The 26581-nt window shown below is 50.0% G+C and overlaps 1 protein-coding gene and 1 long non-coding RNA gene across 3 annotated transcripts in view; both read left to right on the top strand.

Annotated features, from left to right (window-relative positions):
* The window catches only part of efhd1 (EF-hand domain family, member D1), a 169499-nt gene that overhangs the window by 140559 nt on the left and 2359 nt on the right, over positions 1–26581 (top strand). The window contains exon 3 of one of the 2 annotated variants that reach the window (XM_038816671.1): positions 19243–19377. The exons of the other annotated variant lie outside the window; for it this stretch is intronic. Within the exon in view, the coding sequence (XP_038672599.1) occupies positions 19243–19377 (135 nt within the window). The remainder of the gene's footprint in view (positions 1–19242; positions 19378–26581) is intronic. 2 annotated transcript variants of the gene reach the window in all.
* Positions 3640–4919, top strand: LOC119976271. The gene is made up of 2 exons (XR_005462892.1): positions 3640–3826; positions 4776–4919. It is a non-coding gene; the product is annotated as an uncharacterized LOC119976271 (long non-coding RNA).

Below are 26581 nucleotides of genomic sequence, written 5' to 3'. Positions count from 1 at the left end.
AGTGGTTAAAGTCCATTTGAAGCTTTTCCCTCTCCGCCAGCAGCTCTATAGTCAGGGCCTCGGAGTACTTTCTATCAATCTCCAGGTGGAGAGAGAGTGCGTGGCCAAGGGGGGGGGGGGCACGGCAGAAGTGATAGGGGAACAGAGGGGGGGACAGGGAGGGGGGAGAAGTGGGGAGGGGCGGGGGGTATATGGAACAGAATGGGGAACAGAGTTGGCAACAGGATTGGCTTGGGCCGGCAGGGAGCAGTCCGAGGAATCAAGATGGCACCACAAGCAGCCACTTTGGAGGGTCCCGAAACAAAGGTTTCCTCTGGGTGCTCCGGTTTCCTCCCACAGTCCAAAGATATGCAGGTTTGGTGGATTGGCTATGCTAAATTGCCCTTAGTGTCCAAACAAAAGGTTAGGTGGGGTTACGGGGATAGGGTGGAGATGCGGGCTTAGATAGGGTGCTCTTTCCAAGCTCTGGTGCAGACTCGATGGGCCGAATGGCCTCCTTCTGCACTGTAAATTCTATGATTCTATGTTGTTGATGCTATTGCTACTCCTCTTGTTCCTCTTCTGAGAGGATCCAAGATAGAGCTGCATACGCTGCTCCCATGCTGATCTGAAGGCCGACAGCAAGGAAGAAATGACCCCAAAGTCTTGAAAAGCACACTCTCTCAGCACAATCCCGGCAAAGAAGCAGCGGTATATACATAGAACAGTACAGCACAGAACAGGCCCTTCGGCCCTCAATGTTGTGCCGAGCCATGATCACCCTACTCAAACCCACGTATCCACCCTATAACCGTAACCCAACAACCCCCCCTTAACCTTACTTTTATTAGGACACTACGGGCAATTTAGCATGGCCAATCCACCTAACCCGCACATCTTTGGACTGTGGGAGGAAACCGGAGCACCCGGAGGAAACCCACGCACACAGGGGGAGGACGTGCAGACTCCACACAGACAGTGACCCAGCCGGGAATCGAACCTGGGACCCTGGAGCTGTGAAGCATTTATGCTAACCACCATGCTACCCTGCTGCCCCAAATTGGTCATAGCTCTTGGTCATAGCTCTGTTTTCCTGTCACTTGCTCAGTTCTGTCCATTCCCACTGTCCTATTGCCCTGTTCAACAGGCAAGCTCCTGGAAACCCATGCACTGCCAGTTAAAACCAGAATCCATCACTAAAGACAACGCCAAAATAATGCAAGTGCTGGAAATTTAAAATAAAATGGAAAATGCTGGAAATAATCAGCAAGTCTGGCGGCAACTGTGAAGAGGGAAATGGAATTTATGAGCAAGATTTTTATAAATGGTCACGGAGGCGTACGCTGAGATGGATGAGTTTCCAATTTTCGTGTTATTGGCCAGCTTGCTGCATATTCTTGTCTTTGGGCCATTTTCAAAAGGGGGTGGGGGATGATAGTGTGACAGTTACCTGCCCACAAGAAGCAGGTAGTGAACCGACCCCCTTAATTGGTCTGTTCACTCAGTGTTTACACATAGGGCAGGATTCTCCCATACCCGGCGGGGCGGGGGGTCCCGGTGGGATGGAGTGGCATGAACCACTCCGGCGTCGGCCCGAATCCTCCGCACCTTCAGGGGCTAGGCCAGCGCCGGAGTGGTTTGCGCCCCGCCGGCTGGCGTGGAAGGCCTTTGGCGCCACGCCAGCTGGGGCTGAAGGGCCTCCGCCGGCTGGTGAGAGTCCGCCCATGCGCGGGAGCGTCAGCGGCTGCTGATGTCGTCCCTGCGCATGCGCGAGGGGGGGGGGTTCACCTATGTGTTGGTCATTGCGGAGGCTGACACGGACGACATGTAGGAAAAGAGTTCCCCCACGGCACAGGCCCGCCTGCGGATCGATGGGCCCCGATTGCGGTCCAGACCACCGTGGGGGCACCCCCCAGGGCCAGATCGCCCCGCGCCCCCCTCAGTACCTCGGACCCTGCCCATGCTGCCAGGTCCCGCTGGTAAGGCACCTAGTCTGATCCACGCCGACGCGACCGGCAAAAAACCAGCGGGACTTCGGTCCATCGCGGGCCAGAGAATGCGGGCAGCCGCGGGGCCCATTGAGTCACGCCGGTCCCCGCCATTCTCTGAGGTGGGCGGCGCGATTCACGCCTTGCCAATTTTTAGAGGGCCGGAGAATTCGGAGGACAGCGGGGGCGGGATTCACGCCGCCCCCGGCGATTCGCCGACCCGGCGGTGGTTGGAGAATCCCGTCCAAAGGCTTTGAATTTTCTAGTCTCTGGTTTGACTCCCATGTTGAGGTCAAATCCCAGTCGATGATCAGAGGCAGCCTCTTGGCAGCAGACTGGAGCACCAGCATTTCGTTTATCACTTTAAACCCAGGCACATACCCCACCCCCATTGGCTGTGATTGCAAGATGGCCACAGCTGTGGCCAGAAACCACCCTGTAGTGGGGTTCCTCCTTCACAACGACAACCTAGAAACTGTGGCCACCTTTTACTTTTAAGTGCTTAAAATGTCTTCAGATGATGCCTCCATCTTGAACATCCTCTATTTTACCAACATCAGCAGCTCCCACCTCCCGACGGTGGTATATTAGTGTTGGAGAGCCTTCCCTCCAATCGAGGGAGCCTGCCCTCCATCTTTAATGGTACTGTGAGTGCGCACCCTCGCCACTAATTGGCCTGGCTGTTAAAAATCGGGCCTTGGAGGGGCAGTACAGTGGCGCAGTGGTTAGCACCGCTGCCTCACGGCACCGAGGATCCAGGTTCAATCCCGGCCCTGGGTCAGTGTGTGGAGTTTGCGCATTGTCCCCTTATCTGTGTGGGTCTCACCCTCACAACCCAAATAGACGTGCAGTGTAGGTGAATGGGACATGCTAAATTGCCCCTTAATTGGAAAAAACTGGGTAGTCTAAAATTATTATTTTTTAATGTTTTTTTTAAATCGGGCCTCAGGCATTAGCACTCAGCATTGGTCCCAACCCTACAACAAAAATTCAGTCCCACGTTTCAGGTCTATTGACCTTGTATCAGAATCTTCTGGGTAATTCTGGTATTTTCTGTCCATCATTATAGATGCAGTGAATTGGCCTTTAGCACATGTTAACTACAGACCTGCCTGTCCCAGGGGGATTCTCACATGTGTGTGAATGCTTATGAGTCAAATGTGGAAGCAGCAGCTTGCTGCTGGCTTCTGATGCGCCAATATTCTTGATGTTTTGACCCCCCACAAATGCCAACACCCGTTCACCCTGGCAGGTTAAAATTCTGCCTGAAACTCAGATTGTTAACTCCCGCCAGGTGTGGTGTCAGCAGGTCACAAGGTGGACAACAAAATGACCCTCTACTGTATGAGACCTGGAAAAGTCTCACTCCCCAACCTTATCCATTTCCCGCTTGGACCTCGGGGTTTGGCCACCATCAACAGTTGATTAATAGCTTGTGTCAGGAATTGAGACTGAAGTTTTCTTGTGGGACCGGGAGGCACATGCTCACTTCTTTAGTCCACGGGGAAACAAAATGATTTGTACACTCTGTAAACAGATATGTTGTACTTTAATTTTCTGAACTTCATTCTTTCCTGAGATCAGCTTGCTGTCCAATTTGCCTGGCGGGAAAGCCGCAATGTCCTTGCATGAGTTTACAATTGGAGCTGAACCCTAGTGAATTGGCCAGCATCTGATCTGAAAATAACCCTGCTCCTTTCTGTTGAGGCAATGTCTTCACTGTTAAATACATACTTTCTCAGAACTGCAAGAAAATCGGCAAAGCAGGAAAATAGCTGACTGAAAAATTAACATTTTCTCCCCCTCATCCATTAGAGCTAGTTTATTGCAGACCCTGGACATTCTAACATGATTTGAAGGTATGTTTTATTTTTCCTAAAGTGGTGAAAATGATGCCAGGGTGTGGAAGGAATATTCCTACTACCTGATGAAGGAAAATTTACAATTCGTCGCTTTTCGGCCTTTTGGCTATGATCAACCATCAGATAAAGCCCAAGATGTAGTGCAATGCCTTTTCTTGTCAGCTTGTTTGTCTCTCTTGTGGAGACCATGAATTGACTTCAATTTGAATTTTAATTGTTTTTTACAGCAAGCAATGAGGTGGATTAAGGGTTTGCCCTGTCCGCTCTGCGCACTGACTTTGTAACTTTCAGGATGGGATAAAATATTTTAAAAAATAAAATAAAGTAATTAAAATAAATATTTACAATTCACAGCATTACTGTCGTGAAACGTATAACTCGATACGTGAGGAATACATGTAGTTTTCTGTGTATATCATGAACACTAATTCCAGTAAATTTACTATCTTGTCACTATTAGCAATGGCCTGACCTTAGCAGATATGAACAGCAACAATGTTCTGTGGGAGTACAAGAAAGTAACTGTATTATCCTATGAAAGACTGCACTTTTGGAGAATTAGCTTTTGGAATGAAGTGTATAATCTTAAAATCCAAACAATGCAGAAGGAGGCCGTTCAGCCCGTCGAGTCTACACCAACCCATCAAAAGAGCACTCTACCCGGGTCCACTCCCCCATCTTATCCCCATAACCTAACCTGTGCATCCCTGGACACTCGGGGTCAATTTAACATGGCCAAGCCACCTAACCTGCACATCTTTGGACTGTGGCTATGACATTGACGGGATGTAGTATAACATGGTTAGCTCCTGGTTTGACTTTTTAAAAATTGGGCAGTCCAAAAGTCATTGGTAATATGTCAAAATGACTCGTTGGCATACTTTGTGTGGAGCTTGTATTCAGTAACTGAAGGGTGTGACATTTTCACTTGTGCTTGCCTCAACAGCCTTCACACTTGTGCCTGATATTAAACTTTTCACTCAGACCAGCTGGGGCCTATAACAGTTGCTGTGCGAACTAATAGTTTATTTTAAAAGCAGGTTATCTGCATTGTTTGTAGAGCTGTAGAATTAAAGAAAACTTGAGAGTTGTGGTGTTCTTTGTGTTGCTTATTTCAGGATGGTTGGCGTAGTGTTCACGAAGACCACAAAACAGCTTTAAATTGAACAAAGCTTTAAATGTATTCACACTAATTTGGATTCAACACACTCCTAGATAATACACAGTTGAGAACAAACATATAATCCACACTCATCTACTACTAATCTCTACACTATAGCATTAACTATGGTCTGCTCTCACTCCCACTATCTTTCCTTCAATCTGTTTCCAGCCTTCTCCTCAACCTCTCACCCAGAAGGCTTAGCATCAATGTCTTATATACTTGTACATCTAGCTCCCTCTAGTGGTTAAGTTAGACATTTCATTAACCTTTGCAGTTCTTACATTTATGATAATATCATAGGAGTGAGGAGAGAGTGCTATGTAAATGAGGATCAAAGATCAGGTCAGGCGATATAGCAAGTTGATTGGTGAACCAATCATTTTTGTTGTTGTAATCCTGTTAAACGATGCAGTTTTATTCTTCCATGGGATTTGGACATCGCTGGCTAGGCCAGTATTTCTTACCTAACATTTATTGCCTTTGATGGTGAGCCGTCTTCTTGAACTGCGAGTTTGTTCCAAGTCAAGATGATGTGTGGCGTGGAGCGGAACCTGGTGATGGTATACCAATGCATTTACAACCCTTGTCTTTCTGGGTGGTAGAGGTTCCGAGTTTGGAAGGTACTGTTCCAATACTTCCTGTGGTATTTTTCGTAGAAAGTTGCCACTGCTACAAAGGAAGTGCGGAGGGTTCCATTCTTGGCATTCTTATGTTATCTTGGTTGCAGTTTATTTGTTGGGAACAGCGTAGGTAACAAAATGTAGCGGTTGCCCTCGCTCCTCCTTCATTGCTGAATTTGTTGGGGTGTGGTGGTGAATGCGGAGAGGGATAGGTGGCGTTGGCAAACATCTCACTTCGATGCAATTAGTCAGGCTTGCAGTCAATCATATACTGCTGGTAGTTTCATCTCTCCCACCGCTCCCTCATTTCGCTCACTGTTTCCCTTCACCACCTCTGCCAAATTCTAATTACCCACAGCTCTCCTACACAATAATAATGATAATCTTTATATTGTCACAAGTAGGCTTACATTAACACTACAATGAAGTTACTGTGAAAAGCCCCTGGTCGCCACACTCAGGAGCCTGTTTGGGGACACTGAGGGAGAATTCAGAATGTCCAATTCACCTCTCAGCATATCTTTCAGCACTTGTGGGAGGAAACCGGAGCACCCGGAGGAAACCCACGCAGACACTGGGAAAATGTGCAGACTCCGCACAGACAGTGACCCAAGTGGGAATTGAACCTAGGATCCTGCTGCTGTGAAACAACAGTGCTAACCACTGTGCTACTGTGCACCCAAGTAGTTTCAATTGTCATTCTGGAGCCAGTTAGAAGCAGCTACGGTATTCATTGAAATTTATGACCTGCAATTCAGTCAGTAAGACCATATTCTAACCACCTCTCAAATAAGGAGTAACTCAACATGGGACAAGTGACTAGGAATAAAGATCTTGTTAAGAGTTAGTTAACTTGCCGAGGAGCATTAGAAATATCAAATGGACACATTTTCAAATTTAAAAAATCAACCCAAATCTGGCTCACAAACTAAACAGTTTTGTTTGTGCTGGCTTGTCCTTTTGTATTTGGATCTGTTTTCTGTTGCTGTTCTGTTTGTCTTTGCTCACTGAATTGAACTCCTTTTGAACTAGGTCAGCCACACATCAGTTATTAGCATTCTCTCCTCGGAGTCAAAGGATTATGGGTTCAATGCACAAAAAATCTGTGCCCATACCCCAGCACAGGACTGAAGGAGTGTGCACTGTTGGAAGTGCCAAGTTACAAATGAGATGTTTAAACCAACTGTTCTCAGGTGGACCTAAAAGGCACCATTTTGAAGAAGAGCATGGTAATTATCATTGGTGTCCTCTATATTCATCGCCCAATTAACAGCACAAAGTCGATTATTTGGTTTAAATACGTTGTTGTCTATGGGACCTTGCTGTGCTCGGGTTAACTACTGTGTTTCCTATATGACCATGGTAACTACACTTCAAAAGCACCTCACTGGTTTTATGGTGCACTGGGATGCCCACAGGTTATGAATGGCACTGTATAAGAACATAAGAACTAGGAGCAAGAGTAGGCCATCTGGCCCCTCTAGCCTACTCCGCCATTCAATAAGATTGTGGACTCAGCTCCACTTACCCGCCCGCTCACCGTAACCCTTAATTCCTTTACTGTTCAAACATCTATCTAGCTTTGCCTTAAAAACATTTCACGAGCTAGCCTCAACTGTTTCACCTGGGCAGGAAATTCCACAGAATCACGACCCTTTGGGTAAAGAAGTTCCTCCGCAACAGAGTGCTAAATCTGCTCCTCCTTATTTTGAGGCTATGCCCCTAGTTCTAGTTTCACCCGTCAGTGGAAACAACCTCTCTGCTTCTATCTTATCTATTCCCTTCATAATTTTATATGATTCTATGAGATTCTCCTTGTTCATCTAATTCCAATGAGTATAGTCCCAGTCTACTTATCTCTCCTCATTAACTAATCCTCTCAACTCCGGAATCAACCTAGTGAACTCTTCTGCACACCCTCCAGTGCCAGTACATCCTTTCTCAAGTAAGGGACAAAAACTCTACACAGTACTCCAGGTGTGGCCTCACCAGCACCCTATACAGCTGCAACATAATCTCACTGCTTTTAAACTCCATCCGTCTAACAGTGAAGGACAAAATTCCATTTGAATTCTTAATTACTTACTGCACCTACAAACTAACTTTTTGCTATTCATGCACAAGGACACCCAGGTCCCTCTGCACAGCAGCCGACTGCAATTTTGTACCATTTAAATAATAGTCCATTTTGCTGTTATTCCTACCAAAATACCCCTCTGCAGACTTTCAGTGTCCTCTGCACACTTGACTCTCCACCACTCATCTTAGTGTCATCTGCAAATTTTGACACATTACACTTGGTCCCCAACTCCAGATCATCTATGTAAGTTGCGAACAATTGCGCACCCAACACTGATCCCTGAGGCACGCCATTTGCCACTGATCGCCAACTGGAATAACACCCATTTATCCTCATTTTTTGCTTTCTATCAGTTAATCAATCCTCTACCATGCTAATACATTACCCATAACACCATGCACCTGCATCTTATGCAGCAGCCTTTTGTGCAGCATCTTGTCGAATGTCTTCTGGAAATCCAGACACACCACATCCACCAGTTCCCCGTTGTCCTTCGCGCTCGTAATGTCCTCGAAGAATTCCACTAAATTAGTCAAACATAACCTGCCTTTCATGAACCCAAGCTGCGTCTGCCCAATGGGATCATTTTTATCCAGATGTCTTGCTATTTCTTCCTTAAAGGTATATTCTAGCATTTTCCCCAGTACAGAAGTTAAGCTAAGTGGCCTATAGTTACCCGCCATTGGTCTACCTCCATTTTTAAACAGTGGTGTCACATTTGCTGTTTTCCAATCTGCTGGAACCGCCCCAGAGTCCAGCAAATTTTGGTAATTACCACAAGGTGGTACGGTGGCGCAGTGGTTAGCATGGCTCCCTACGGCGCTGAGGACCCGGGTACGATCCCAGCCCTGGGTCACTGTCTGTGTGTTTTTTGCACATTCTCCCCGTGTCTGCATGGGTCTCACTCCCCCAACACAAAGATGTGCAGGATAGGTGAAGTGGCCACACTAATTTGCCCCTTAACTGGAAAAAAATAATTGGATACACTAAATTTATTTTTTTTAAAAGATAAGTTACCACAAGTCCATTTGCTATTTCCCCTGCCACCTCTTTTAGTACCCTGGGCTGCATTCCATCAGGTCCAGGAGACTTGTCTACCTTTAGTCCCAGGTAGTGTGAAGAAGGCCTATGGTGTGCTAGCGTTCATTAGCAGAGGGATTGAATTTAAGAGCTGTGAGGTGATGATGCAGCTGTACAAAACCTTGGTCAGGCCACATTTGGAGTACTGTGTGCAGTTCTGGTCGCCTCATTTTAGGAAGGATGTGGAAGCTTTGGAAAAGGTGCAAAGGAGATTTACCAGGATGTTGCCTGGAATGGAGAGTAGGTCATACGAGGAAAGGTTGAGGGTGCTAGGCCTTTTCTCATTAGAACGGAGAAGGATGAGGGGTGGCTTGATAAAGGTTTATAAGATGATTAGGGGAATAGATAGAGTAGACAGTCAGAGACTTTTTACCCGGGTGGAACACACCATTACAAGGGGACATAAATTTAAGATAAATGGTGGAAGATATAGAGGGGACGTCAGAGGTAGGTTCTTTACCCAGAGAGTAGTGGGGGCATGGAATGCACTGCCTGTGGAAGTAGTTGAGTCGGAAACGTTAGGGGCCTTCAAGTGGCTATTGGATAGGTACATGGATTAGGGTAGAATAATGGAGTGTAGGTTAACTTCTTAAGGGCAGCACGGTAGCATTGTGGATAGCACAATTGCTTCACAGCTCCAGGGTCCCAAGTTCGATTTCGACTTGGGTCACTGTCTGTGTGGAGTCTGCACATCCTCCCCGTGACTGCGTGGGTTTCCTCCGGGTACTCCAGTTTCCTCCCACAGTCCAAAGATGTGCAGGTTGGGTGCATTGGCCATGAAAAATTGTCCAAAATTCTATGATTAACCTAGGACAAAAGTTCGGCGCAACATCGTGGGCCGAAGGGCCTGTTCTGTGCTGTATTTCTCTATCTCTATTAGGTTGCCCACACTACCTTCCTTAGTGATAATGATTGTTTCTAGGTCCTCAGCTGCCATAGCCTCCTTGCCAACAATAATTGGCATGTTATTTGCGTCTTCCACTGTGAAGACTGACACAAAATACTTGTTCAATGCCTCAGCCATTTTCTTATTTCCAATTATTAAATCCCCCTTCTCATCTTCTAAAGGACCAATGTTTACCTTTGCTACACTGTTTCGTTTTATAAATTTGTGGAAATGTTTGCTATCTATTTTTATATTCTGAGCTAGTTTACTCTCAATCCATCGCACTTTTCTTCATAGCTTTTTTCGTGGCTTTCTGTTGACATTTTAAGATTTCCCAATCCTCTAGTTTCCCACTAATCTTTGCCACTTTGTGAAGCTTTTCTTTCAATTTGATACCCTCCTTTATTTCTTTAGATATCCATGGCTGGTTATCCTTTTCCCTTCCTTTTCACTGATTTATACTTTTTCTGGGCACTGTGAAAAATGTCTTTGAAACTCCTTCATTCTTCCTCAATTGTCCCACCACAAAGTATTTGCTCCCAATCTACCCTGGCCAACTCCTCCCTCATCCCATTGTAGTCTCTTTTGTTAAACACAAGGCACTGGTATTGGATTTTGCCTTCTCACCCTCCATCAGTATTTTAAATTCAACCATACTATGAACGCGCCTTCCAAGAGGATCCCTAACTATGAGATCATTAACTATTCCTGTCTCATTACACAAGACTAGATCGAGGATGACCCGCTCCCTCGTAGGCTCCACTACATCACACACGATCATAGATGCATTCTATGAACTCCTCTTTAAGACTGCCTTGACCGACCTGGTTTGACCAATCGACATGTAGATTAAAATTCCCCATTATAATTGCTGTACCATTTTTACATGCATCAGTTATTTCTTTGTTTATTGCCCGTCCCACCATGATGTTATTAATTGGAGGCCTGTAGACTATGCCAATCAGTAACCTTTTCTCCTTACTATTTCTAATTTCCACTCAAATGGATTGAGCCTATTTCTCCATAGTACCTATATAATTTTTCACTACCGCCCTGATGTCGTCCTTAAATATCATTGCTACACCACCTCCCTTACCGTCCTGCCTGTCCTTCCATCTGTCTTTCTTGCATTTTATATGCTTAATACAATAGGTGGGTACTAAAATTAGCCTAACATAGTTGAGACACAAGTTGGTTTGGTTATAAATCTGACTTAAAAGAGAGGATATCTCTATCTGTAGACTGTCATGACAGCACAATGGTATTTAATATTTTGCTGGGCTCATAGCTCTTAAAATACTTTTTTCACAATTTGGAGCTGCTAATCAGAATTAGCTGAAGCTGGAGGAAGGGCTGTTCGCTCAAATGCCTGATTGTCAGAAAATAAGGCGGGCATTCCTCCTTCGAATCAGCGCAGGTGTCTTGCCACTTTTTCAGGCTGAGAATTGGCGATCTGCACTTGGGAGTCCCCACATTCCGGCGCCTGTTGGGGAGGCTGGTACGGGAATTGAACCGTGCTGCTGGCCTGCCTTGGTCTGCTTTAAAAGCCAGTGATTTAGCCCAGTGTGCTAAACCAGCCACTAATGCAATGCTTGATTGTAGCGATTAGAACTCAATTAATCATTTACTTTCATAAAGGTTGCATCGCCCAAGGCAGGGGAACAACCAAGAGCAGTCATAGCCAAACTGCACCGGTACCGGGATAGGGAGACAATCCTGCGCTGGGCCAAGGAAAATAGAGCCTGCAAATGGGAAGGGCACACCATCCGAATATATGAAGATCTTGGAGTGGATATATCTAAGAAACGGGCTGAGTTTAACAGAGGGAAAGCAGCTCTCTACAGGAGCAAAGTGCGTTTTGGTATGCTGTACCCAGCGAAACTCTGGGTCACATACCAAAACAAGGAATATTTCTTTACAGCCCCTGCTGAGGCGAATAGGTTCGTCGAGGAGCACGGGCTGGAAGAACAGCAGGAGAGGTAGGGACGAGGGGCCCCTGGCAAGGAGCAACGGCACGCCAACGGGTAGGATGGGAGAAGAGCGGGCAAAAAACAGTAGAGGCCAGGTAGAGGAGAAGCGAGACAACAACCTCCGAGAGGGGAGCCACCGTACTAGCAGGAAAGCTGGCGCCGGGGGCACGCAACAAAGCAGGGCCGCAGTGCACCCCCAACAGGGGGGAAGGCGCCAGGCAGGGGAGGGGGGAGATCACCCACCAAAGTCGGGGACTGGGTATAGAGGGGCAAAGGAGGGGTATACAGGGGAGGAGGGTAGAGGGAGAGACCAGGGGGGGGCACACAGGGAGGGAGAGACCAGGGAGGGGAAAGGTAGGGACAAAGGGACAAAAGAGGCCAGAAAAGGAACAGGGCTACAAAGTACCACAACCAAGGGCTCGGAACAAGGAACCGCTGCAAGCACCCATCCAGTACGGTCTGTGGGCACAGGGGCCCCCCAGAGTGCAGGGGACTACCCACATGGCGGACACACAGTGGACGGCCATGGCGGGTGCCCCCAGGACAAGGGGAAACCCCGGAGCGCAGAGACCCGACCGCATGGGGAGAGCAGTGGTAGCGGCTATCCTGGACGGCCCCCTAACAAAGGGAAACCCCGGAGGGCAGGGGCTCGTCCACCAGACAAACATGGTTAATCCCACAGGAACGAGGGAGCAGAAGCCCCCCACCAGGATAATCACCTGGAACGTAAGGGGACTTAACGGCCCAGTGAAGAGATCTAGAGTCCTCACCCACCTCAGAAATATGAGGGCCGACATAGTCTTCCTCCAAGAGACGCACCTGAGAGAGCAGGACCAACTGCGGGTAAGAAAGGGCTGTGTGGGACAAACCCACCATTCCTGCTATGGGACAAGGGCCAGGGGGGTGGCGATCCTGATCGGCAAGAGGACAATGTTTAGGGCGACAAAGACGGTTACAGACCCAGGGGGGCGGTATGTCATGGTCAGCGGGGCCCTGGATGGGGCGCCGGTAGTCCTAGTCAACGTGTACGCGCCCAACTGGGACGACACGAGCTTCATCCAAAAGACCATGGCAGAAATCCCGGACATAGCGACGCATCGACTAATCATGGGGGGGGGACTTCAACTGTGTACAGGACCCAAAGACGGACAGATCAAACCCCAAAACGGGGAAAACCTCAAACATGGCAAGGGAACTCGGTCACTTTATGGAGCAGATGGGAGCAGTGGACCCCTGAAGGTTCGCCCACCCGGGGGAGAAAGAATTCTCCTTCTTCTCCCCAGTACACAACGTGTACACCAGAATTGACTTCTTTGTGGTGGGGAAAACGGTGCTTCCAGGGATAGACAAAGTGGAATACTCCGCAATTGTGATATCAGACCACGCCCCACACTACATGGATGTGCGGCTAGAGACGGGAAGGGCCCAGCGCCCCACATGGAGGCTGGACGGTGCCTTACTAGCTGACAAGGCCTTCAGCGAAAGGATAGCGCGAGCCATAGCGGAGTACACGGAGAACAACCAAAACGGGGAGGTATCATCCTCCACGTTCTGGGAAGCGCTTAAGGCCGTACTAAGAGGGGAAATCATTGCCTTCAAAGCGCAAAGAGATAGGGAGGAAAGGGTGGCTGGGAAGAAGCTGGTCGACTCCATACTGGAGGTAGACCGTAAATACTCCGAGGCCCCGACCGTAGAGCTCCTGGCGGAGAGAAAAGAACTAGAAAGGAACTTTGACCTGCTTTCCACTAGGAAAGCAGTACACCAACTCCGCAAGGCACGCGGGGCCCTGTACGAACACGGAGACAAAGCCAGCCGCCTGTTGGCACACCAGCTGAGAAAGCAGGCAGCCACCAGAGAAATTGCGCAAATCAGGGGTACCAGAGGCATGTTAGAAACAGAACCAGAGAGGATTAACAAAACCTTCAAGGCCTTCTACCAAGAGCTGTACACCTTAGAGCCCCCAATGGGGAAGGCTGGGATGAACCGGTTCCTTGATGGACTGGACATACCAGTCGTGGGAGAGGGTAGGAAACGGGACCTGGAAGCACCACTAGCACTGGGAGAGATCATGGACAGCGTTAGCTCCATGCAGACGGGGAAGGCGCCGGGACCGGACGGATTCCCGGCGGACTTCTACAAAAAATTTGCGACAGCACTGGCCCCGCACCTGCGGGAGATGTTCACAGACTCGCTAGCTAGGGGCACACTGCCACCCACGTTAGCAAAGGCCTCAATCTCGCTGATACCTAAGAAAGACAAAGACCCAACGGAATGTGGGTCATACAGACCCATATCTCTGCTGAACGCAGACGCCAAAATACTGGCCAAAATCCTAGCCAAAAGGCTAGAAGACTGTGTACCTGAGGTGGTCACAGAGGACCAGATGGGCTTCGTCAAAGTTAGACAGCTCACCTCGAACATTAGGCCCCTGCTGAACGTGATAATGACCCCCTCCGGGGAGAGAACACAAGAGGTGATCGTCTCCCTGGACGCAGAAAAGGCCTTCGACAGAGTCGAATGGAAATACCTCATAGAGGTACTGGAGCGGTTCGGACTTGGAACAGGGTTCACCGCTTGGGTAAAGCTCCTATACAAGTGTACACTATGCTATGGCGAGTGTACGGACCAACAATACCAACTCCCAATACTTCCAGCTGCACAGGGGCACCAGACAAGGATGCCCACTGTCCCCGCTGCTGTTCGCACTAGCAATCGAACCGCTAGCAATCGCGCTCAGGGCAGCAAAAAATTGGCGGGGGATCCAAAGGGGAGGCAGAGAGCACAGAGTCTCACTCTATGCAGATGATCTGCTCCTCTACATCTCGGACCCACAAAGCAGCATGGACGGAATCATCGCGCTCCTGAAAGAGTTTGGAGCCTTCTCGGGCTACAAACTCAACATGAGCAAAAGCGAGATCTTCCCAGTACACCAGCAAGGGGGGTGGCAGCACTAAAGGGGCTGCCGTTCAAACAAGCCCGACATAAATTCCGCTACCTGGGGATCCAAATAGCCCATGACTGGAAAGGGATCCACAAATGGAACCTCACCAGCCTGGCGGAGGAAGTAAAAAAGGACCTGCAAAGATGGAACACACTCCCACTCTCCCTCGCGGGGAGAGTCCAGACGATCAAAATGAACGTATTGCCCAGATTCCTCTTCCTGGTTTAGATCCATTCCGATCTACATCCCCAAGGCCTTCTTCAAAGCGCTGGACAAACTTATCATGGCGTTCGTATGGGGGGGTAAAAATGCTAGGATCCCAAAGAAGGTCCTACAAAAAATAAAATCCGGGGGGGGGCTAGCCCTCCCGAATCTACAATTCTACCACTGGGCGGCAACAGCCGAGCGAGTAAGGGGGTGGATCCAGGAGCCAGAAGCCGAGTGGGTGCGTGCGGAGGAGGCCTCCTGCATGGGGACCTCCCTCCGGGCCCTCGCCACGGCAGCACTCCCATCCCCACCCAAAAAACACTCCAGCAGCCCAGTGGTGACAGCCACCCTCCAATCCTGGAACCAACTGCGGCAGCAATTTGGCCTGAACAAAATGTCGAACAGGGCTCCCATCTGCAACAACCATAGGTTCAAACCAGCACTGACTGACGCCACCTTCAAAAGGTGGAGGCAGGACGGGGGGACACTGACAGTCAGGGACCTATACACGGACAACAGGATCGCAACACTGGACGAACTGACAGAGAAATTTCGGCTAGCTGGGGGTAGCGAGCTACGGTACCTGCAGCTCAAAAACTTCCTACGAAAGGAGACAAGGAGGTACCCACAACCGCCACGACAGACACTACTGGAAGACCTACTGGACGCAAGTATCCTAGAGAAAGGGAACTGTAGCGACATGTATGACCGACTGGTAGAAAGGGACGACACCGTACTGGACGCAACAAGAAGGAAATGGGAGGACGACCTGCGGATGGAGATAGGGTGGGGACTCTGGAGCGAAGCACTGCATAGGGTCAACTCCACCTCCACGTGCGCAAGGCTCAGCCTGACGCAACTAAAAGTGGTACATAGAGCCCACTTAACAAGAACCCGTATGAGTAGGTTCTTCCCGGAGGTGGAGGACAGATGTGAACGGTGCCAAAGAGGCCCGGCCAACCACGCCCACATGTTCTGGTCTTGCCCCAGACTTGTGGAGTACTGGACAGCCTTCTTCGAGGCTATGTCCAAAGTGGTGGGGGTGAGGCTGGAGCCATGCCCGATAGTGGCGGTCTTCGAGGTTTCAGACCAGCCAGATCTATTCCTGGGGAGGAGGGCACACGCCCTTGCCTTTGCCTCCCTGATCGCCCGCCGTAGAATCCTGTTTGGCTGGCGGTCAGCAGCACCGCCCAGAGCTGCAGACTGGCTGTCCGACCTCTCGGAATCTCTCCAAATGGAGAAAATCAAATTTACCATCCGAGGGTCGGACGACGGCTTCCACAGAACGTGGGAGCCATTCATGCAACTGTTCCGGGACCTGTTTGTGGCCAACGTACAAGAGGAAGAATAGTCGGGTGGCCAAGAATCAGGGGAAAATGGACGGGAATCGGGGGAAGGTAGCCGGGGGGGGGGGGGGGGGGGGGGGGGGGGCTACGGGTTCGTTACGGGGGTTTGATGGCTAGCTAAGGCCCAAAACCAAACTAAATAAATGCCAATAAACATGTGCCTCGGCCATATTGGGGAATGTAAAATATGTATGCCGGCTAAAGGGGGGAGGCCACAGTTATTATTACGAAGATGCTTGCCTGTAAATATATATGTTAATTTTTGCGTGTTCTTTTTTTTTTCTCTCTCTAACAATTTGTAATTTGTTCAATATAAAACATGAAAACTGAATAAAAAACATTTATAAAAAAAAAATAAAGGTTGCATCAACCATTGCCAAATAGAGGCTATTTTTAAAACATTTGTCCTTCATTGACTCTGATATATTGAAGCACATTGTAGGAGGATCTATGAAAGATCTATTTCAATATCCTGTCAAATTGTATTGGATTCCGATTTTTTTAACTTGAATGAATTGTTCCTGGTTTGTTTATGTTGTGGTTGGTCTACAGAAACATCTTGGGTGGAATTTTCCCAAGCCCTCATCGGCATGTCCGATGGTACCTGCCCAAGGCTGATGTGAACCTTATTTGCATTCTGTTAATTGGATGCAGATGAAGGAAAAATACACCAGTGTGAAACACGTTCAGAACAACATGGCGGACAGGTGTTGGGACTCATCTGAACAATGCCTGGAACTGTCCCTGGAGTTCGGGATGGAGGTACCCCCACAACCCTGAACCCTGCACCACCAGAGCAGTGAGTCAGGGGAGCAGCTGCAGGTGGACCTTCTAGATTCAGTGTCCATCCAGTGTCCATCCCCCAGCCTCGGAATGCCCCTGGAGATCCATCTTCATTCTCTGGAGGTCCATCTGGTGGTCTGAGAATGCGCTCAGAGATTTATCCTCATTTTCAGGTGGTCCACCTTCTTTCTTCAACAATGGGTCAGTGATGTTGGGAGCCTTTTCAATACGGCACCTGGACACAATGGCAGACTAGGCGCCATCCAGGCCAATCCTGCCACCAAATACAGCGTGAAACACCTGGGTACATAATTAAAGAGGATGGGGCCGGAGTGCTGGAGCACTGCCTGGGTGGGAGCGCATGGGTGCCAGGGTGGCACAGCCAAGAGTCAGGGGCTGAGGGAACCATGCTTATGAAAGGAGGGTGGAGGGGATGTTTGAAGGATTTGGATCTGCAGGGCAGGTAAGTGGGGGCCTCTAGGAGATTAGGGTATGAGAGTGGTAGTCTTGGAAGGGAGTGGTATAAGGAGGCTTGCCGGGCCTGAAGAGGGGGGGGGGCGGCTCTAGGGACCATATAGAAGGGTGTCCTCACTTGAGAGGTTTGGGGTAGTGCCCATGTGTGTGTGGGGGGTGACATTTCCCATGGTGTGGGTGTGGGGTTCCACAAGCTCACTTAGAGATCAGGGCACCCTGTGAAAATGATAGCCCAATCTGAGTTCAGCTCCCCAGTGCTAAAAAGAGTTCGAAGTGTGGTCTAAACCAGTGAGAAACTCCCCAGGGTCCAAAAGACTGTCTGTGTCATTGGATAGCGGTGGGGAACTTGTCGGCAGAGTCAGCGGGAGACTCCCTGAAAAACCCACCACAGATGAACTTTGGACAGGATTCTCCAGCCGTGTCTGCCCGACGACCGGAGAATCCCGCCCGATGTCAATGGACTTCTCCATTGTCCACAGTTCGCCCGTGGTGTTCTTGCGGTGGGCGGGCAGAATAATCAAGCCCTTAGAAATGTTTCCATTGAATCGCACCCATAGTCATTTATTTTGGAGAATACTGTCCATCGTCTTGCTCAATGGCCGCTTTCAAGCATACTGCAGTATGCTGCACCATGAAGTAATGGAACATCGGGCTTACATCTCCAGGTGGGGGTGGGGCTCCTCATGGTATTTTTATTTATTTGTGCTTCTCTGGCCAGTTCCCAAGAGGAGGTCAGGCTTTTCACTCAAAGGAAGGGAAAACAGGCTGTAAAACATGTTTTGATATGTCCCTTGTTCTTGCTGTGTGGAAAAAAAATGTGCTTCCAAATGGCATTCCCAAAGGTTTCCTTTACTGAGGATAGGAGAATAGTACTGAATCCCAGTGCATTTAGCAGGCCCCAAATTGAGCCCAGCAGTTTGCCAAGGGGGAGCAGTGAAGGGAATCGGGCAACAAATTGCCCCTGGCTCTCACTCAACGCCACCACTGCAGCGACCAAGTCATGTGAGAGCAAGTTTCAGATAGAATCAAAGAAATAAGAGGCGGCACGGTGGCGCAGTGGTTAGCACTGCTGCCTCACGGCGCCGAGGACCCAGGTTCGATCCGGGCCCCAGTGGAGTTTGCACATTCTCCCAGTGTCTGCGTGAGTCTCACCCCCACAACCCAAAGGTGTGCAGGGTAGGTGAATTGGCCACGGCAAATTGCCCTGTAATTGGAAAAAATAATTGGATACTCTAAAAAAAAATTTAAAGAATGAACTCCGAGAGTCACACCTTTTCACATTTTCTGAGGTGGGTTTTGCTGATTGTTTTTTTGAGCTAAGCTACGGATGGTTCAGGATTGTTTCACCAAGGTGATCTTGAATTCCAACGAGCGCTCCATGCACAGTGCTTAATTACATAGAACATAGAACAGTACAGCACAGAACAGGCCCTTCGGCCCTCGATGTTGTGCCGAGCAATGATCACCCTTCTTAACCCACGTAACCCGTATACCCGTAACCCAACAATCCCCCCATTAACCTTACACTACGGGCAATTTAGCATGGCCAATCCACCTAACCCGCACATCTTTGGACTGTGGGAGGAAACCGGAGCACCCGGAGGAAACCCACGCACACACGGGGAGGACGTGCAGACTCCACACAGACAGTGACCCAGCCAGGAATCGAGCCTGGGACACTGGAGCTGTGAAGCATTGATGCTAACCACCATGCTACCGTGAGGCCCCTTACCTATAATTACCTATAATCCTGGATGCATACAGAATTCATTACACTGAGATTGCTGTTGGGACTTGATCTTTGGGGGCAGAGTTGACGAGAGTTCACTGATTTGCTCAGAGTACCTGTACTTCCTTCTAGTTTCTTCTGATCTTCCACAAAGCTGCAGCAGGCGAATTGGAGGAAGACAGTGGGTTGATGGCTCTCGCCAGGCTTTCAGAGATTGATGTCTCCAGCGAGGGGGTTCGAGGTGCCAAGCATTTCTTTGAGGCAAAGGTAAAGACTAACTGTCAGATCAAGGTTGAAATGTTTACGGAACAAAAGGGAGCCTGGAAACTGGAATACTTATAATGGTCGGCCGAGCGACCGGTTTCAGGTAATTCTGGGCTCGCCCGAGCTCTCATTTAGAAGGCTGTATGTGCTGACCCTTGATGTTTTGCCTGCATCTGAACTGCTCTTAAAAACACTGGGGAGGTGTAATTGGACAGCACTCTACTGTACTTGGAATAAGTAATTTGATCCACTTAGTGGCAATCCAGCTGTGGACTGGCAGAGCTTCAGTAATGCACTTTACATTGCTGAACTCCAACATGGTACGTTACTATAGAGTGGGTCCATATGAGAGGCGATCACTATTTTTTTTTTGTCCATTTCTCAGCAGTATCGTTAGGAATTTTCGAGCATATGAATGTTTTTGTTTTAATACATTATAGGCATTCGGGAGTTGGGGTAAACTTGAACTATTTTCAACTTGCAGCCCGTTGGAACAATTTTTCTGAAGTCCTGCCTCTATAGTAATGGAAATCATAGAATCTCCACAGTGCAGAAGGAGGTCATTTGGCCCATCCAGTCTGCACTGACCCTGTCAAAGAGCACCTCGCCTCGGCCCATTCCCATCCCCCACCCTATCTCCGCAACCCCACCCAACCTGTACATCCCTAGACACGAAGGGGCAATTTTTATCCAATGGCTAATTTTTATCCATAGCCAATCCATCTAACTGCTACTATAGGAAGAAAGAGAGGGGTGTTGCAACTAAACATAGTCAGAGTCAATAGAGTCACTGTGGCTCCGCTGGTAGCTCTCTCACCTTTGGGTCAGAAGGTTGTGGATTCGAGCCCCACCCCAGCGAATGGAGCACAAGATCTAGGCTGACACCGCTTTGAGTGAGTGCTGCACTGCCACAGGTGCCACCTGTTGGCTGATATGTTAAAGCGACACACCATCTCCTCTCTGGAGTGATCGTAAAAGATCCCATGACACCATCTTGAAGATGAGTTCTCCCCAGTGTCCCGGCCTAAATTTATCCCTCAACAAACATCACTGAAAAAACAAATGATCTGGTGCTTAACACATTGCTTTTTGTGAGAGCTTGCTGTGTGTGTATAATCGGCGGCCACATTAATCCTACTTTACAGCAGTGACTACAAGGCACTTTGGGGCATTCTGAGGTCACGAAAGGCGCTACATGACTTCCGGTGACTGGGATGTTCTGAGAAGTCGAACGTCAGATGGTTCTCCTCCCGCGAACCTGCAAAATAGCCACTTTTCACCGGAAAAATGGCTATAAAGCGAACAATTCATCCCCTCGGCTTTAGCAGGACAGCAGGGGGAGGGGGGGGGGGGGGGGGGGGGAAGAAAAGATGCCAGGCAAAAGTCATCCAGGGGTCGAACAGAGATCAGGGGCGGGATTGTCCGACTCCCCGCCAGGTCAGAGGGGGGGGGTGGGCGCCACGGTGACCTGGCCCGCGATCGGGGCCCACCGATCTATGGGCGGGCCTGTGCCAAGGGGGCACTTCTTCGTTCTGCGCCGGCCCTTGTAGGGCTCCACCATGGCTGGCGCGGAGAAGACACCCCCTGTGCATACGCCGGCGGTTCCGCGCATGTGCGGGATCACACGGCCCTTTGGCGCATGTGCGGACCTGCGCAGTCCCTTCGGTGCCAGTTGCTTTGTCTAGGGCTTTGACTGCCACGCCCTTCACCACAGCCTGAATGTCCGATTTTGTCGCATCGCTGTGCTCCCTCAGCTCTTGAGAGGGACCTTCTCCAACCACCCCCTTGTGAGGAAGGCTTTGTGTGTGGCTGGTTGGCCCCCTCGCTCCGGCGAAGTTCGGGTTTTGCCACATTGTATGCCTAGTCGGCTGTGGCGGTCCTCGGGGGCGGGGGGGGGGAAGAGAGAGAGCGGGGGGGGGGGGGGGGGGGGGGGGGGTGGGAGAGAGAGAGCAGGGGAGAGCATCCAGCTGGGAATGGAGACTGTCCCCAACCCACCAGAAATAAACAGGGCACACCGGTCACTCCGATCAAAGCCCAAAGCCGGTGACCAGACAAGGGTGATTTATGCAAGGAAGCACCGGTACCAAGACCGGGAGAGAATCCTACACTGGGCCAGACTGACCAAGAACTGCAGCTGGGAAGGACATAAGGGACTGGATTCTCCGTTTTGGGACTAAGTCCCCACGCCGTCGTGAAAACTGTGGTCTTTTGCGCCAAGAACACTGGCGTTAGAAGGCCACAGATTCACCGTTATGCTGGGGGCTAGCAGGGAAGCGACGTGGAGATCGCAGCTCCAGCCCTGAATGAAGCCCCCCCCCCCCCCCCCGCCCCTAGCTGCCGATCGGCCCTCCCCTGACTATGGCGGCCGTGGACTGAGTCCGCAGCCGCAACGTGAGGATCCCGGACGGTGTGAGCCACGCCATCGGGAATTTGGCCGGTCAGCAATGAAGAATCGCGGGGCAGGCTCTCAGGCAATGGCCTGAGGTGGTGGGTACTCGGTGCAGCGTACTCCACGAGCACGCCGATTTTCAGGGGTCGGAGAATTAAAAATCTGGCGCTGGTCCCGATTTCGATGCCAAAACGTATTCTTCGCCCCGTCGCCAAGCGCGATTCCGGCGTTGGGGAGCGGAGAATCCAGCACAAGATCCGGATACACCAGGACATTAAGGCTGACCTGGCCAAGCGCCGGGCCAAGTTCAACAAAGCGAAGGCCGTGCTGTACACGTGCGGTGTAAGATTTGGTAAGTTGTACCCAGCCAAGCTCTGGGTCACATTCCAGGGCAAAGAACACTTTTTTAGAATCCCTGCGGATATGTTCGTCACGGAGTGCGGGCTGGAAAAGCGGCAACATGGAAAACGATGAGGAGCCCACAGATCAAGACTGTAACACGGCAATGTGTTAACAGGGTGGGGAAAGAAAAGAGCCTCTTTCCCCCGCCCCCTCACAACCTGCACAACAAACATCAAACCACCACCACTGAGACTACTTTACACGGGAGAACGTGGCCTCGTTCTGAAAAATGGAGGTAGCGATAGAGAGAAGGATGAGTGGAGTCCAGACAAGTACAGAGTAAGATAGGGGATAGAACGAGCAAGACATTCAGAGCGAAGGCGAGGGAAGGAAATGTGGTGATATGCATCACTGGAGATACACAAGGGGTTAACATAAGTACACATAGACTAGCTAGACACTAGAGGGAGCACCAGAGACATGACACACAGATACTCAACCAAGAGGTCAGTAAGATAGGACACGTCCAATGGGCATTCACGATACACACAGAGGTGATACTACCACAGGGGGGCATTACACCAACCCATACATAGATCATAGAATTTACAGTGCAGAAGGAGGCCATTCGGCCCATCGAGTCTGCACCGGCTCTTGGAAAGAGCACCCTACCCAAGGTCAACACCTCCACCCTATCCCCATAACCCAGTAACCCCACCCAACACTAAGGGCAATTTTGGACACGAAGGGCAATTTATCATGTCCAATCCACCTAACCTGCACATCTTTGGACTGTGGGAGGAAACCGGAGCACCCAGAGGAAACCCACGCACACACGGGGAGGATGTGCAGACTCCGCACAGACAGTGACCTAAGCAGGAATCGAACCTGGGACACTGGAGCTGTGAAGCCATTGTGCTATCCACAATGCTACCGTGCTGCCCACATGAAGGACACAGCACACATAATCTTCCTCTTTCCAGTGGAGACACACAGTGAGTACAGACACAGGGTCGATTCAACATCACACCCACCACGTGGATTGTAGCAGACTGGTTCGTCAGTCTGAGTAGCTATAGAAGGATTAACAGTAGAGGCCAATCCGAGTAGGAGAATTGTAAATAGTTTAATAAACGTGTTGAAGCTATCTCTACGTCTGAACCTTCCTTTGTCAGAGTGAACGTCAAGGAAGCAGCTTATGCTACACAAAGAGCATAACAAGACAGGAAACACTGTAACTCCCAGAAGGGGAGCCACTGGACTAGCGGGATAGCTAGCACCGGAACTCATGTGAAGGAAAGAGACCGCGGCACGCCCCAGCAAAGGGAAGGCACCTGGCAGTTGGGCGGGGGAGGGGGCGGCAGAGAACGGGGATGGGGAGGTACGCGGGAAAAGAAGCAGGGGGAAAGAGGATGGGGGGAGCGGGCTACAGGAGGGTGTGAAAGGGGATGAGGGGGGCACGATGAGAAAGAAATAGGCAAAGACTGATTGAAGACAGCAGATGGGCTACGGCAGGCCACACACATGGCGGCTTTGAACAAGATGGCGCTGTAAGCAACCACCTAAAAGTGTCTGTGGGCAAAGGGAGCTCCCGGAGTGCAGGGGCTTTTCCACGTGGTTAACGCACAGTTAGCCGCCACGTTGTCTGCCCCTTGGACAAAGGGAAACCCCGGAGCGCAGCGGCCCGACTTCATGGGGAGAACAGTCACCGTGGCCATTTTGGATGGGCCTCTAACAAATGGAAACCCCAGAGTACAGGGGCATGTCCACCAAACGAATATGGTTAATCCCACAGGAGCTGGAGGACAAATAAACCCCATCAGGATAGTCACCTGGAATGTCAGGGGACTTAATAACCCAGTGAAAAGATCCAGAATCTTCACACACACATGAGGAACGTGAAAGCCGACATAGTCCTCCTCCAAGCGAAGCACCTGAGATGGAAGGACTGACAGCGGATAAGGAAAGGCCGGGTGGAACAGACCTACCACTCCTGCTATGGGACGAGGGCCAGGGGGGGTGACCATTCTAATTAATAAGAGGACGATGTTTACGGTGACTAAGATGGTAACGGACCCAGAGGGACGGTACGTCATGGTCAGCGGTGTCCTAGATGGGGTACCCATAGTCCTCGTTAATGTGTACGCTCCCAACTAGGATGACACGTTGTTTATAAAGAAGCCATGGCTGAAGTCCCAGACCTAGGTAAGCACCGACTGATCATGGGGGGGACTTTAAGTGCGTACAGGACCCATGGGCAGATAGGTCAAACCACAAAGCAGGAAACACCTCCAACATGGCATAAGAACTTGGCCTATTTATGGAGCAGATGGGGGCGGTGGGCCCATGGCGATTCACCCACCCAAAGGAGAAGGAGTTCTCCTTCTTCCCCTAAGTGCATAACGTTCAATCAAGATTGACTTGTTTGTAATGGGAAATCGGTGCTTCCAGGGCTGGTTAGGGCGGAATACTCCGCAATCGTAATCTCTGACCAGGCTCCACATGATGTGGATGTGAGGTTGGAGACAGGCAATCCTCTATGCCCCACATGGAGGTTTGACACGGCCTCCTGTGAGAAAATATCACAGGCCTTAGATGAATACCTAAATAACAACCAGAATGAGGAGGTCTAACTCTGCACATTCTGGGAGGCCCTAAAGGCTGTGATCAGGGGAGAAATGATTGCATTTAATGCAAAAAGAGGCAGGGAGGAGAGGGCGGCCAGGCAACAGTTAGTTGACTCCATACTGGAGGTGGACCGGCCACAGAGTTCCTGGCAGAGAGGAAAAAGCTACAGATGGACTTTGACCTGCTCTCCACGAGGCGAGTGGTACACCGACTCCGCCAGGCACAGGGGGTCCTATACAAGCATGGAAACGAGGCCAGCCACCTGCTGGCCACCAGTTGAGAAAGCAGGCAGTCACAAGGGAGATTGCACAAATTAGGGATAACAGAGGCTCACTAGTAACAGATCCAGACGTCAACAAAGCCTTCGAGACCTTCTACCAAGGGCTGTACCCCTTCGGAGTCCCCAACAGGGTACCCGGGGTGAAGGAATTCCTCGATGGAGTGGACATGTGAGTTGTGGGGGAGAACAGGAAACGGAGCCTGGAATCACCTCTAGAACTGGGAGAGATCATGGAGAGTATCAGCTCCATGCAGGCAGGGAAGGCGCCAGGACTGGACGGTTTCCCGGCGCATCTTTACAAAAGATTTGTGACAGCACTGGCCCCACACCTGCGAGAGATGGTCACAGACTCTCTGGCGATGGGCACACTGCCACCCACACTGGCACAAGCCTCAATCTCGCTAATAGGACAAAGACCCAACAAAGTGTGTTTCCTTCAGACCCATCTCACTACTAAACGTAGAGGCAAAAGTACTGGCCAAGATCCTGCCAAAAGGCTGGAGGACTGCGTACCAGAGGTGGTCGCAGAGGACCAAACGGGCTTTGTCAAAGGTAGACAGCTAACTTCGAACATCAGGTGCCTGCTGAACGTGATCATGACTCCATCCGGGGAGAGAATACCTGAGGTGACCGTCTCCCTGGGAGCAGAAAAGGCCTTCGGCAGGGTCAAATGTAAGTACCTCATAGAGGTATTGGAGCGGTTCAGGCTCGGAGCAGGATTCAGTGCCTGTGGGAAACTCCTGTACAACGACCCCATGGCGAGCATACAGACAAACACCAACAGCTCTAAGTACTTCCAGTTGCTCAGGGGCATGAGGCTGGGATGCCCGCTATCTCCGCTGCTGTTCGCACTAGTGATAGAGCCATTAGTGATCACGCTCAGGACAGCAAAGGACTGGAAGCGAAAAATAAAGGGGTGGATAAAGGGGCCGGAAGCCTAGTGGGTGCTCATGGAGGAGGATTCCTGCAAGGGGACTTCCCTCCGGGCCCTAGCCATGGCGGCACTCCCATCCCCACCCAAGAAGCACTCAACCAGTCCAGTGGTGGTGGCAATACTCCAGTTGTGGAATCAATTGCAACAACATTTCGGCCTAACCAAAATGTCCGAAAAGCCCCCATCTGCAATAACCACAGGTTCGCGCCAGCGCTCACAGGTGCCTCCTTCAAAAGGTGGAGGCAGGACGGGAGATGCTGACAGTTTGGGATCGGTACACTGACGGTAGGATAACAACTCTGGACGAGCTGACGGACAGATTCCAACTAGCAGGTGACAACAAATTCAGGTACCTGCAGCTTAAAAACATTCTGCGTAAAGAAAAGAAGACGTACCCACAACAGTCACGACTGGAGGAACTGCTGGACACAGACGTTTTAGGCAAAGGGCTAAGGCCTCCCTTGCAAAATTCTCATTGCTCTATTCGTATTTATATTTGTTATGTATACCAAAACACCCAATAAAAACATTTTTTTAAAATGAAAGGCGCTGCATGAAATTTACTTTTCTAGCTAAAATAAGAATTTAAAGAGTTAGCATCAAGGATCCCATCCCAAGGGAATATGTAATAAGT

Source organism: Scyliorhinus canicula, chromosome 13 (assembly GCF_902713615.1).
Source record: "Scyliorhinus canicula chromosome 13, sScyCan1.1, whole genome shotgun sequence".
NCBI classification, from domain to species: domain Eukaryota; kingdom Metazoa; phylum Chordata; class Chondrichthyes; order Carcharhiniformes; family Scyliorhinidae; genus Scyliorhinus; species Scyliorhinus canicula.
Note: the sequence above shows the minus strand (reverse complement) of the source record. Positions and strands in the feature narration are given on the sequence as shown.